The sequence below is a fragment of the Manihot esculenta genome, chromosome 6, assembly GCF_001659605.2.
Source record: "Manihot esculenta cultivar AM560-2 chromosome 6, M.esculenta_v8, whole genome shotgun sequence".
Classification (NCBI taxonomy): domain Eukaryota; kingdom Viridiplantae; phylum Streptophyta; class Magnoliopsida; order Malpighiales; family Euphorbiaceae; genus Manihot; species Manihot esculenta.
In genome coordinates this window covers 30797695-30809636 of record NC_035166.2, presented here as the reverse complement: position 1 = coordinate 30809636, position 11942 = coordinate 30797695, and the positions used below count along the sequence as shown (strand labels likewise).

Here is an 11942-nt window from a genome sequence, read left to right as displayed (position 1 = left end):
AACTTTATGCATATTCTCAAGTTGAACTATTTAAATTTTCTATTAATAAATTTTAATTAATTAATTTTAAAATTTATAAAATTTCATATAATATAAATATTTAGAATTATATAAAATAAATAATATATATTAATTAAATTATAGAAATTAAATATTATACATATTCAAAACTGCTAACATCTTTTTAATAAAAAAGATTAAAGAATTGTATTTATAAAGTAAAATATAAATACGTTTCACCGGAGTAATTTAAAAATAGGAGAGAATTTAGGGATTTATCCATGTTGAGAATAAAATAACGTGGCAGCGGCTGGCGCCTGGCAGGTTTGCTCCGTGTATAGCTCTTTCAAACCGCAAGTACCATTCTGTGGTCTTCGTTTTTTGCGGGGAAATTTAAATGAGAAGAGCAGATACCAGCCATCCGTTCGTGTTGTACTTGGAATTGTTTTGAAGAGGTGAACCAGAATTGTTAATCAATACCAACAGGCAAGATGAGAGGATCAGCAAGTGTAAGTCGAACTCTAACAGCAACGACTGCCAGTTTGAGGAATAGCACTAGCTTCAAATTCAGGTCTCAATCCCATCGCGAAATTATCGCTCTCCCATCATCCACCAAGTCCAAAACTTCCAAATCGATATCGGTGAGAGCCGCCAACAACGAGAAAGACGACGGAAAAGAAAATAACGAAGCCACAAGAACACAAAAGCAACCCCTAAGTTTGGAGGACGTAAACCCTGTGGGTCTAGGGAGGAAGTCGAGGCAGATATTCGACGAAGTGTGGAGGAAGTTCTCCGGGTTGGGCCAGATATCCAGGACTACACGTCCCGATGACAAGGAGGCTTTGGATGCATTGCTCATAAGGGAGGGTCCCATGTGCGAGTTCGCCATTCCTGGTGCTCAGAATACCACTGTGCTTGTGGTTGGAGGCACCAGCCGCATTGGTCGTATTGTTGTTAGAAAGCTTATGCTCAGGGGTTACACTGTCAAGGTTTTCTCTTACCTACTGCTTATTATCCTCCTACAGCTCTGTCGTTTTAACTTTGCAATCGTCACCTTAGCTTCCAGCAATTTTCAAATTGATAATTGGGGGATTCCTCAATTCATGCAGGTACTGGTAAGAAAGACTGATCAGGAAGTGATCGACTCGCTCCCAAGGTCAGTGGAGATTGTGAATGGAGACGTGGGCGATCCCTCCACCCTTTGGGCTGCTGTGGAAGGTTGCAACAAAATTATCTATTGTGCCACTGCTCGATCTGCCATTACCGGCGATCTCTTCAGAGTTGATCACCAAGGCGTATCAAACCTGACCAAAGCGTTCCAGGTATGTCTCAGTCATGTTTCTGGCATGTCATGTGCCCTGGTCATGCTTTGTACTATGCTTAAAACTGAAATTGCCATGGCATGTGTGAATACTGGACTTAATATTTCGTGTGAGTTCATGTTGGTTAGTAATGTGAGTTTTGGTAAACGTTTTGTTTTTTTGTTTTTGTTTTTTTTTTTTTTTTTTTTGACACTGTAGCACGCCTTACTAGATTTCGCTTGAAATTATATCCGCATATATTCTTACATCATGGTACATCCAGATTTCCCTTCAAACAAATTTCTTTTGCATGATTTCAGTTACACATTTGCAGGACTATAATAACAAACTAGCTCAACTTAGAGCAGGAAAAAGCAGCAAAAGTAAACTTTTGCTTGCAAAGTTCAAATCTCCAGATTCATTGAATGGGTGGGAAGTCCGTCAAGGAACGTATTTCCAAGATGCAGTTATTTCTAAGTATGATGCTGGAATGGATGCTAAATTTGAGTTCACAGAAACTGGCGATGCAGTTTTCTCAGGTAAAAAGGATGGGCATATGGAGAACCTATCATCAATTTGGGAAACTAAAATTGATAATGGAACTTGCATTGCAAACTTAGTTGTTAATTAAAGATTTATCTAAGATATTGCTAACATCCTTCCTCTAATTCTCTGTTCTTTCATGTTCACTAAAGGTTATGTTTTCACCAGAGGAGGGTATGTCGAATTATCAAAAAAGCTCTCTCTTCCTTTGGGTTACACTCTCGACAGGTACATGATTATTGACGTCTGAAATGGTCACTTGTATCACTGAAAGCTAGATTGATTTATTTGTAGCCTGCTTTGTGTTCATCCATGATGAACATTTCTGTGGTTAGGTATGAAGGTCTGGTGCTTTCTGTTGGAGGAAATGGAAGATCCTATGTTTTAATTCTTGAAGCTGGCCCTTCAGCTGATACAACTCAAAGCAAATTGTACTTTGCAAGGATTAGCACGAAAGTAGGATTTTGTAGGGTAAAGATTGATCATGCCTTGGTCAGAAAGTTTTGGTTCTTTTGGTGCTACCATTATGGTTGCCATTTTCTTCCTTTTCGGATGAAGATTTGAATTTTTGTTTTTGGCACCTTTTTTCTGCAATTGGCAGGTCAGAGTGCCATTTTCTTCCTTCCGTCCTTTGAAACCAGATGATCCACCATTAGACCCATTTCTTGTACACACGTTGACCATACGCTTTGAGCCTAGAAGACAGGTTTGTCCATCACTTGATCCTGGTTCTAATTTTGCTTCAACAAGTTGTATATTATGCCTGTGTTAGTCATTTAGTTAGTTACATAAGTGAGATGCTGGTATAACTATAAAATTTGAGTTGTAATTCAATTATTCAAGATTAATCAATATAATTTCTCTCGGTCTCTCTTTCTCTTCTCCTCCTCTCTCTTTTATTCTTCCCCCTTTCCTCTGTTCTTCTGTTTGGTTGTGATCAGGTCACAGATAATGTGTTTATGACTAAGATCTGCCGAAATGGGCTTTATGTGGTATAAACATTTAGAGGTAGGAGCTATGGTTGTTTCAGAATATCTAACAATGGAGCAATAACTTTTCCCTTGCCCTCCCTTTCCTTTTACATGTAAGGATGGGATGTACATTTCATTTCTTTATAGCTGTATAACACATTGTGCTGATTAAAAATGCTATGGTTACATGGAATTTAAGATTAGTTTCTCAAGTAGACACAGTCTCATTTTAAGCTTGTTGCTCAGACAAAGTATAAATACTATTTTACCAGTTCATGTTGCAGTCCTGCCAGATCACTGTTTATGACTTCTTGTTCAATCTCTCAAGGAACTATTGATTTTTTCCCCAAAATTAATGATTAATATATGCTTATTGCATTTACCATTATCCGCACATAAACATTTGAAGTCAGAGTTTTTCTTTTGATAGCTTTCTGGTTTTCCCTTGCATTACTCGGATAATTTGGACTCACAGGAAAGATTATTTTACAATATTTCTATGCAAAACTAAGAATAATTTATGCTTGATTTGCAAGTTCTTTTAAATTAGTTTTGCTGATTGTATTTGATATTCTTGTTGCAGAGACCTGTTGAAGGACCTTCTGGAGCAAAGCAAGATCTTAGAAGCTTTAAACTAATTTTGGAATATATAAAAGCTTTGCCTGTAAGTTCTGTTGCTTTTTGGTATGAATAACATTCAGTTCTGACTCCACTATCAACTTGTGTCCATTATATACCAGATTGCACGTTAAATAGGTTAAGAACATGTGTTTCTCTTGTCAATTGTCACCTTCTCATAGGAATAGTGAGATTGTCTAAAATAAATTAACATAAACTATTCAAGTGTTTATTATAATTTTATAGAAAAAATTACAGAAGAAGAATAAATTTAATTGCTAAAGACTTTTTCATATATTCTTTTTTTTTAAAAAAAAAAAAGGTATGTTGTGGTATTACAAATTTTCAGTTAAGGATCTAAACTGCTATTAGTCAAGTAGCCTTTTCAGTGAATGTTTGAAGCTTTGATAGCATGACACTAGGTAAATAAGTAAAAACACTTTTTAGTTATCAAAATAGGTCCCACATAAAATAAAACTAAAAATAGAATAAAAGAGGAAGGAATCGGTGAACTATCTCTGGTAACATATTTTCTTTTCATCTGGCACTAGCAACTTTTTGGCGCTCCAAGCATCAACCTACAACTATGAGCAAGAAATATATGAGAGAACAACGTTGGTCGATAGGAAATGAGAGGAGAAAGAGAGTTTAACTGAACCAATCTTTAGGATTCACCAACCCATAGCATTCCACCTCTTGGATGAGTTTATGAGCATCACAGCTTATGTAGTGGAGTAAATTTGAGAGTGATTTGAATGGGACCAACCTTTCTTTTATTTTTTAGTCTTTCCCAAACAGGAGTTATTTCATACTTAAATATTATTTTAAATTAAATGTTAATATCTTGTAATCAAAATTTAATGAGATTAATAGAAAAAGTTTTACTTTTCATCTCAAAATCAATGTAAGGCCCTAGCTTGATAAATGTGTGAAACTATAAGGCACTTTTTTGTAATTTTTAAAATTTTAATTAAATATTTAATACATGGAAATGTCTCATCATTTTTGTCACAAAATTAACCTCAGATGCTTACTTGAAAAATGCATAAAACCATAGTGCACCTTTTTGTATTTACCCTTTATTTTAATAATAATTCTAATTTATGTCAAAACTTGACTAGCGGTTGTCGAAACCAGTCAAAAATAACATTTCTGGTTATCAACAATCTTACAACTGCAGATAGTGGTGAAAGGATCAAATCTACAGGGAATTGACACTTACCTATCTTTCTTATCAAGACCAAGAAGATTAATTGAAAGCAAAGAAACTGAAAGCAAATAAAAATAGACTGCAAGTAAAGTAAAAAGTGGGGGTTTTGAGATTGATTCAATTGATCTAATACTGAAAGCAATAAAAGAAGGCAAATAATTAAAATAAAGAGATTCAATAATGAGAAAGACCTAGTTGAAGAATTGGATCCACTTCAGTTGTTGGGATTGATCATTGACACTCAGTTTCCCTTAATAGATTCAATAGATTAGTTATGGAGATGGAAGACGCTTCTCACCACCATGTCTCTCCTTAATCATAAACCAATTAGGGAACGTCCTCTAATTAATTACTAATCAACAAGTTGCCAAGAAACGTCCTTGGGCCTTAGGCATCAAAACAACTGTCAATTGCATTAAGAAATAGAGAGATCTAATTCTAACTACCCAAACGCATGGTGATATTGCTAGATTATGCAACTTCCTTAGTTTTTGCACCAAGTGTTCTTATGTCTGAACAATCCAAGCAATTACGGACTCAAAATTATTCAAACCAACAATATATTACCTTGCAATCAAGAATCAAGTGGCCACATTGATTATAATAACAAAGCAATAATGGAATCAAGCATGAAATTGCATAAATATTGAATAACCAAAAATAACAATGTATGTTCAGATCTCACAATCCATAAAACAACTAAAGTTTCAACCAATCTTCAACTAGAATAAAAGGTTTCAGCCACTCATGGCTGAAACAAAGCAAGAAAATAAAGAAAGGAAGAAGAAGAGATGGTGTCACTTGTAATCCCGTATGTGTGTCCAAGGGAGAGTAGAAAAAGCATGGGGAGGCTCCTTATGTGTCTTTTTATAGTTGAAAGTGTTGTCCTAGGTCCTTACTTACTGTCCAAGTTGAATTCTTTGCTGTCCAAGTTGAATTCTTTGCTGCCCAAGTTGAATTCTTTGCTGTCCAAGTTGAATTCTTTGCTGCCCAAGTGCTGCCCAAGTGCTGCCCATGCCGCCCATATCTTGCACATTAATGAGGTGGAGCCTCCTTTTAAATTTTGAATTTTGAATGTGCAAGACTTGAGGTGGCATGTGTGACTTCTTTGGCTTCTTTGACAAGCTGAATTTGAATTTCAAATTTGAATGTGCATCTTCTAAAGATTTGGCTTCTTCAATAAGGAAAATGATTCTTGAAGATCTTGAATTTCAAACTGCTCTGCAGATTGCACTTTCCTTATTTGTCACTTTCCTTATTTAGCACTTTCCTTAATGAGCTGAACCTTAATTTTCAATTTTGAATTCTCTTAAGGATTTGAAATTTGAATTTCAAATTACTTTCCTTATTTGACTCTTTTCAAGTTGTTTTTGGCATGCTTACTCTCCTTTGCTCCATTTTAGGCAGTTTTAGGGCATTTTCACCAAATTGTCTCTTTACACCATTTTCTGCAAAATAAGATTAAAATCAAAAAATTAGGTAGAAAAAGTATAAATTAACATCAATAATCTCATGATAAAATGGTCTAAATTATGCTCTATCAAAACTCTTCTATAATATATAATTTAGTAAGTTGGTATATAAGAGAGAAGGAAGAGGAAATAGTAAAATTGCCGAGAAATTCTATTCTTATTATAATTCTAAACAAAAGCCCTTTAAGAAAAGAGATACTAATTAAAAAATAGGTCAAATACATTATTTAACCCAACATCTTTACATAAAAAATCAATTACCATCCTAACCTTTTTTGTGGTTAAATTTTAACACTTGAACTTTTGTAAATTGTAACTATTTAACAAAATTTTATAAAATATAACTATTTATTCTTTGCACTTTTATAAAAGTCAAGAATTAAAAGTTAACAATATAAAGATCGGGTTGCCAACTGACTTTTCAGGTAAAGTTTAAGGGTCAAATATATTCTGCCTAAAAAATAATCATTGTTAATGTTGAAAACATGAATTTTCCATGCGAAAGAGTTGGTATTGCAAACCCTTTATGTTATACTTTGTTCCTCTTTCATATATGCAGTATGCACATTACTTTTAAAAGAATGAAAGTGATTTTTTGCAGACTGGGCAAGAAACAGATTTTGTCTTAGTCTCATGTACAGGATTAGGAGTAGAACCTACCAGAAGGGAGCAAGTTTTGAAAGCCAAGAGGGTTAGTCCTTTATTGCTTTTAATTATTTTATGAATAGTTAACTGTTCTTCATACTTGATAGATCTTGCCAGGGGCTGAGTCAAAACCAGAAACAAATTGGTTTAAATTGGACCAGAACCAGTTAAAAACTGTGGTTGACTTGTATGTGACTTAACCAGATCCAATCTGGCCTGTTCATTTAGGGGCCTGTACTGGATTTTTTTTTCCCTCTTATAAATTGAAAGCAGAAATTGCACTATTGGATTTGATCAAACCAGATTGAGTGAAACCAGAATTGCTGGAAGGCCTTAGGGACTGATTCAGGTTCATACCCCAAGTGAATCAGAATCAGCCCATGGCTAGGTCTAATTGTTGATTTAAGCAGTTTCTTTGGTGCAGGCTGGGGAAGACTCGTTGAGGAGGTCAGGACTTGGATACACGATCATTCGCCCTGGTCCTCTAAAGGTAATCAGTTTTCCCCTTCATTAATAATTAGGAAGTTGTAGGCAAAGCTGCCCCGAGTAAAAATCTCTAGTGAGAGCTGCTTGTTGTAAATAGAAATTAATTGGCAGCTGATTAGATGTTTCAACTGTCGAACATGAATCCATAAACATAATTGGATTGCTAGTGCAGGAAGAGCCTGGTGGCCAACGTGCGCTCATATTTGACCAAGGAAACAGGATTTCTCAGGTGACAATATTTTTTGTTTGGAGAGGAAAGAGTCACTTTACTCAAATTAAATACTGATAAATGAATGTTTATTTAGGGAATTAGCTGTGCTGATGTGGCCGATATCTGTGTGAAGGCATTGCATGATCCAACAGCAAGAAACAAAAGCTTTGATGTAACATTCTGCTTGGCTTTTGGATTAGTTTTAAATTACATGCAATTTTACTTCAATTTTTATTCACATGCAGGTTTGTTATGAGTACGTTGCTGAGCAAGGGAGGGAGCTCTATGAGCTGGTAAGGAACGTAATAAAATTTTGTCAATGTTGAAAAATGAAACACTTCTTATCGCGGATGTTTTTTTTTTTTTTTTTCCTTTCCTCTTTAAGAAAGAGAAACTATCTTTATTTAAGCTGAACCGCATACCTTCTTTTTCTGAAGGTTGCACATCTACCTGACAAAGCGAACAACTACTTGACACCTGCATTATCTGTTTTAGAGAAAAACACTTGACCATCATCCAAGGACCTCCTCCTCTTCCCCAAAGAAGCATCGCCTAAGGGATGGGGATTGGAAGAGAACACAACCAAAAACGGGGGTAGGAGGGTTATGAAACATATTTTCTTTTGTGTTTTGTGAATTTTGTGAATTTTGTGATCGGCGGTTGTGAATTGTGATTATATATGGCTCCAGGTGTTCTCCTGTTTGTATATTTAATATTCATATGTAGATAACATGTCGACGTCAAAAATCAGTGGGGGGTATTTTGACCTAAACAACTTTTTTTTAGGTGTATATGTTTTGCTTTTTGCATAAATATGAATCCTGAACATAGTAAGATTTTCTTTACATAACGGGTCTAATTTCAAGTACTTTATCTTTGTATTTAGATGACAGAATTTGAAATATTGAATTTGATAAAATATAGGTATAGTTACTATCATGTTTTTGTAATTTCTCCTAATTAAAATATTTTTTAGTTTTAGAATTATATTGAAATATCCTTCGGGAACTAAAAAGATATTTATTAATTTTTATTTATTTTACTGTTAAACTTATTTTTGATAATTAAAATATTTCTTATAATTTTAAGATTATATTAGAATATTTTTATATTTTTTTTTGTATTAACTAAAAATAATACTTATTAGTTTTTATCAAATCAGTTTATTAATTAAAAATAAAAAAAATTAGATATAAATTTAAATAATTTTTATATTTTTATTCAAAAGTCATATAAGTCTGGTTTTTTTTTTCCAATTAAACTCTTATAAGCAGAATAAGTTTAAATATAAAATAATATTATTTTTTAATATGAAAATATTATTTTTATTAATAAAATTTTACTTTTATAATTTTTAAAATTATTTACAATTAATATGTATTTTTTAAATATTTTTATATTAATTAAAATACTAATTTTAAATTAAAAAATAAATATTTTATTATTAAAAAGATATTATATTAAGTCATAATTTATTTCGTTTTCAAATAAAATATATGGGCTGATTGATAAAAAAAATATAATAAAATTGAATTAGTTCACCCTTGAACGAAAATACTTGGATTATTTTATAGGATGTATTTTCAAAAAATTTTTTAACTTTCTAATCATCTAATTCGTCAAATGAAATTCTTCACTCTTCCTTTTAATTTATTTTTAAATTCTCTGCATCCCTTTTCATATCTCTAAAAAAATTAAAGTTTACAATCAACAATAACACTGACAATATGAACAATGGCGAGAGAATTGAAAATTGGATGAGCAGTGAGTTTTATTAAATAGGAGGTGAATTTAAATAAATAAAAAATTATTTAATTTTAATTAATAAATTAATAATAAAAATTAATAAATTTCTTTATTTAATAAAATAAAAATATAAAGATATTTTAATATAATTATAAAATTAAAGTGGAAGATAAATTACAAAGATATCATTTTCAATTTCAATTAATTGATTAATGATAAAATTAGTAAATGTCTTTTTTCATTAACAGAATAAAATATAAAAATATATTAATATAATTTTAAAATTATAAAAATATTTTAATTAATTAAATTATAAAAACATGATAATAATTATCTTTATAATATAACATATGTTTTATTGGATAAATCAGAGCGATGAATGTACAATTCTTAATAAAAATGGGAAGCGTATTTATATGGCTTTGAAATGGATTATAAAATAATGTTATTTGAAAAAATTATTAAATAAAATATTGTAATTTAAATTTATAATTTATGAATAATCTGTAAATATATATAAAAGTCAAACCTTAAAGTGGGGATATATATGAGAATAATTCATTTCACTCAAGTAATAGATGTAGAAAATCATCACGTGATATGTAAGGGGCAACCCCATGTTTTGCAATTCAGATCCCTGATTGGAATTCGGGGATAAAATTAAAACTTCTATTTGCTCTCATTGTAATTAAAAGAGTCATGATACTGAAAGTTATTTTCAGTTAATAGGCTATCCAAAATGGTGGGATGCTCAGCCTCATAGTAACTCAAGTGTGCGTGGCAGTACTCAAAAGCGTAGGACTGGAGAAAGACGTAACAAAGAAAGTGTTGTGCATGCATACGCAGCACAAGCAGCTGCCAGTTAATACTGGATGAAAAGCAATGACAGATACAGATCAAAAGGGACTGAACAGACTCAATGATGAGCAATGGGCTACTCTGCTAGACATGTTAAACTCTCACCAAAATACTAATGAGAGGCTAATAGGTAACCGAAGAAATTTGTCTTGGATTATTGACACAATAGTCTCCCATCATATACTAGGAACTAAGGCTTTCCTAAGCGACTTACATGACTTGCACCATGCTCGATAGGATTGCCTAATAGGGGAGAAAACCATGGCAATCAAAGAAGAAACCGTGTTGCTTGGTGGGAATTTAAAATTACGATGAGTTCTTTTTATTCCCAATCATAAATGCAATCTGATTTTTGTCTCTTAGTTTCTTAATGATTCAAATTTGGTTATTCAACTCATTAAAAAAATACTATGTAGGACCCAAATTCGAGGATTTTGATTGCAGTGAGTGAGCAACGAAAGGAGCTTTACTTTCTCAAAGGAATCACTTCAATTCATGCTTGCAAGTTGAGTAGTAGAGGAATCTTTGAGTTTTGGCATAATAGAATGAGACATTTGTCATTTAAGGTGACAAGCTTGATTTCAGGAACTGATAGATTGAATAGACAGACTAATAAAACTTGTGAAATTTATTTTCGAGCAAAACAAACGAGAAAGACTTTCTTTTCTAGTGATAATAAAGCAACAGAGTGTTTTGATTTGATACACTATGACTTATGTTGACCCTATACAATTCTCGCTTCTTGTGGAGCTCATTATTTCTTGACCATAGTTGATGATTATTCGCGTGCTGTATGAATTTATTTGCTCAATCGCAAAAGTTACGTGGGAGATGTTCTTAAGAAATTTATAGCCATGATCAAGTGTCAATTTGAAAAAAGTATGAAAGTCGTTAGGAGTGATAATGGAAGTGAATTTCTATATTTAAAACAATAATTTAATGACCTCAGAATATTGCATCAGACCTCTTGTGTCAGAAAGCCCTAACAAAATGGTCGAGTAGAGAGAAAATATTGTCATATTCTAAATGCTACAAGGACCTTGTGTTTCCAAGCAAATTTGCCCATAGAATTCTGGGGTGAATGTATATTAACAGCCGAATATTTAATTAACAGAACTTCATCTAAGTTGTTGCATGGCAATACTTCATATGAATTCTCTTCAGGCAAGCTACTCCTTACAAACACTTTCGAGTTTTCGATTGCTTATGTTATGCCCATAACCTGCAATGGAATAAAGACAAATTTGCCAGTAGAAGTCGTTGATGTCTCTTTGTTAGGTATTGATAGCGGTTGTCGAAACCGTAAAAAATAAACCTATTAACAATTAACAATTAAAAACTGTAGATAGTGGCAATAGGGTCGAGCCACAGAGATTTGATATTAAGGATCTTCCTAATAATGACTTGGGCAAATCAATAACAAAAGTAAAATAAAAAAGGGGGTTTGTTTTGATAATAGTGAACTAAAATTAAAACTAAGTAGTAAAAGAAAGCAATAATTAAAAAGATGAGTAAATCAATAGTAAAAGGACTCTAGTTGAAGCATGGATTCATTTCAGTTTTAGAATTGATCATTGATTCTTTGATACTCCTATTTATTTCAATAAATTAGTTTAGGATGTGGAAGACGCTTCTCACAACCAAATTCCTCCTTAGTTTTAGTTTGATTAGGAAACGTTCGCTAATCGAACACTAGTTAACAAGTTGCCAAGAAACGTTCTTGGGGTTTTTTACTTTTCAACTGTTAACTGTATTAAGACTTAGAGAAACTTAATTCTAACCTTACCAATCGCGTGGTCAAGTTTAGATCATGCAACCAATTGTACTTGTGTTCAAATAATCTAAACAATTACGAACTTAAATCATTCAAACTAATAATAC

The 11942-nt window shown here is 32.5% G+C and overlaps 1 protein-coding gene across 2 annotated transcripts; it reads left to right on the top strand.

Moving 5' to 3' along the window:
- The first annotated feature begins 314 nt into the window (after positions 1-314).
- LOC110607988 (protein HIGH CHLOROPHYLL FLUORESCENCE PHENOTYPE 173, chloroplastic) lies at positions 315-8302 on the top strand. 2 transcript variants are annotated; one of them, XR_002486809.2, is made up of 13 exons: positions 315-989; positions 1110-1322; positions 1636-1840; positions 1997-2072; positions 2180-2315; positions 2446-2550; positions 3399-3479; positions 6717-6806; positions 7185-7250; positions 7414-7475; positions 7552-7629; positions 7703-7750; positions 7895-8302. XR_002486809.2 is itself a non-coding variant. In XM_021747176.2 (13 exons), exons 1-13 carry the CDS (start codon positions 492-494, stop codon positions 7964-7966), a joined length of 1725 nt encoding a protein of 574 aa, XP_021602868.1. In that variant the 5' UTR covers positions 317-491; the 3' UTR covers positions 7967-8302. The 2 variants fall into 2 exon arrangements, 1 of the variants encoding a protein (XP_021602868.1); XM_021747176.2 differs by having other exon boundaries at positions 317-989; positions 7419-7475.
- Positions 8303-11942: the final 3640 nt, after the last annotated feature.

Excerpts from the sequence above, each read along its gene's own strand:
- LOC110607988 (XM_021747176.2), top strand. The coding sequence starts at position 492 with ATGAGAGGATCAGCAAGTGTAAGTCGAACTCTAACAGCAACGACTGCC. Across the intron at positions 2,551-3,398 it reads GCTTTGAGCCTAGAAGACAG|AGACCTGTTGAAGGACCTTC; the intron begins GTTTGTCCATCA and ends TTCTTGTTGCAG. Across the intron at positions 7,630-7,702 it reads CAAGAAACAAAAGCTTTGAT|GTTTGTTATGAGTACGTTGC; the intron begins GTAACATTCTGC and ends ATTCACATGCAG.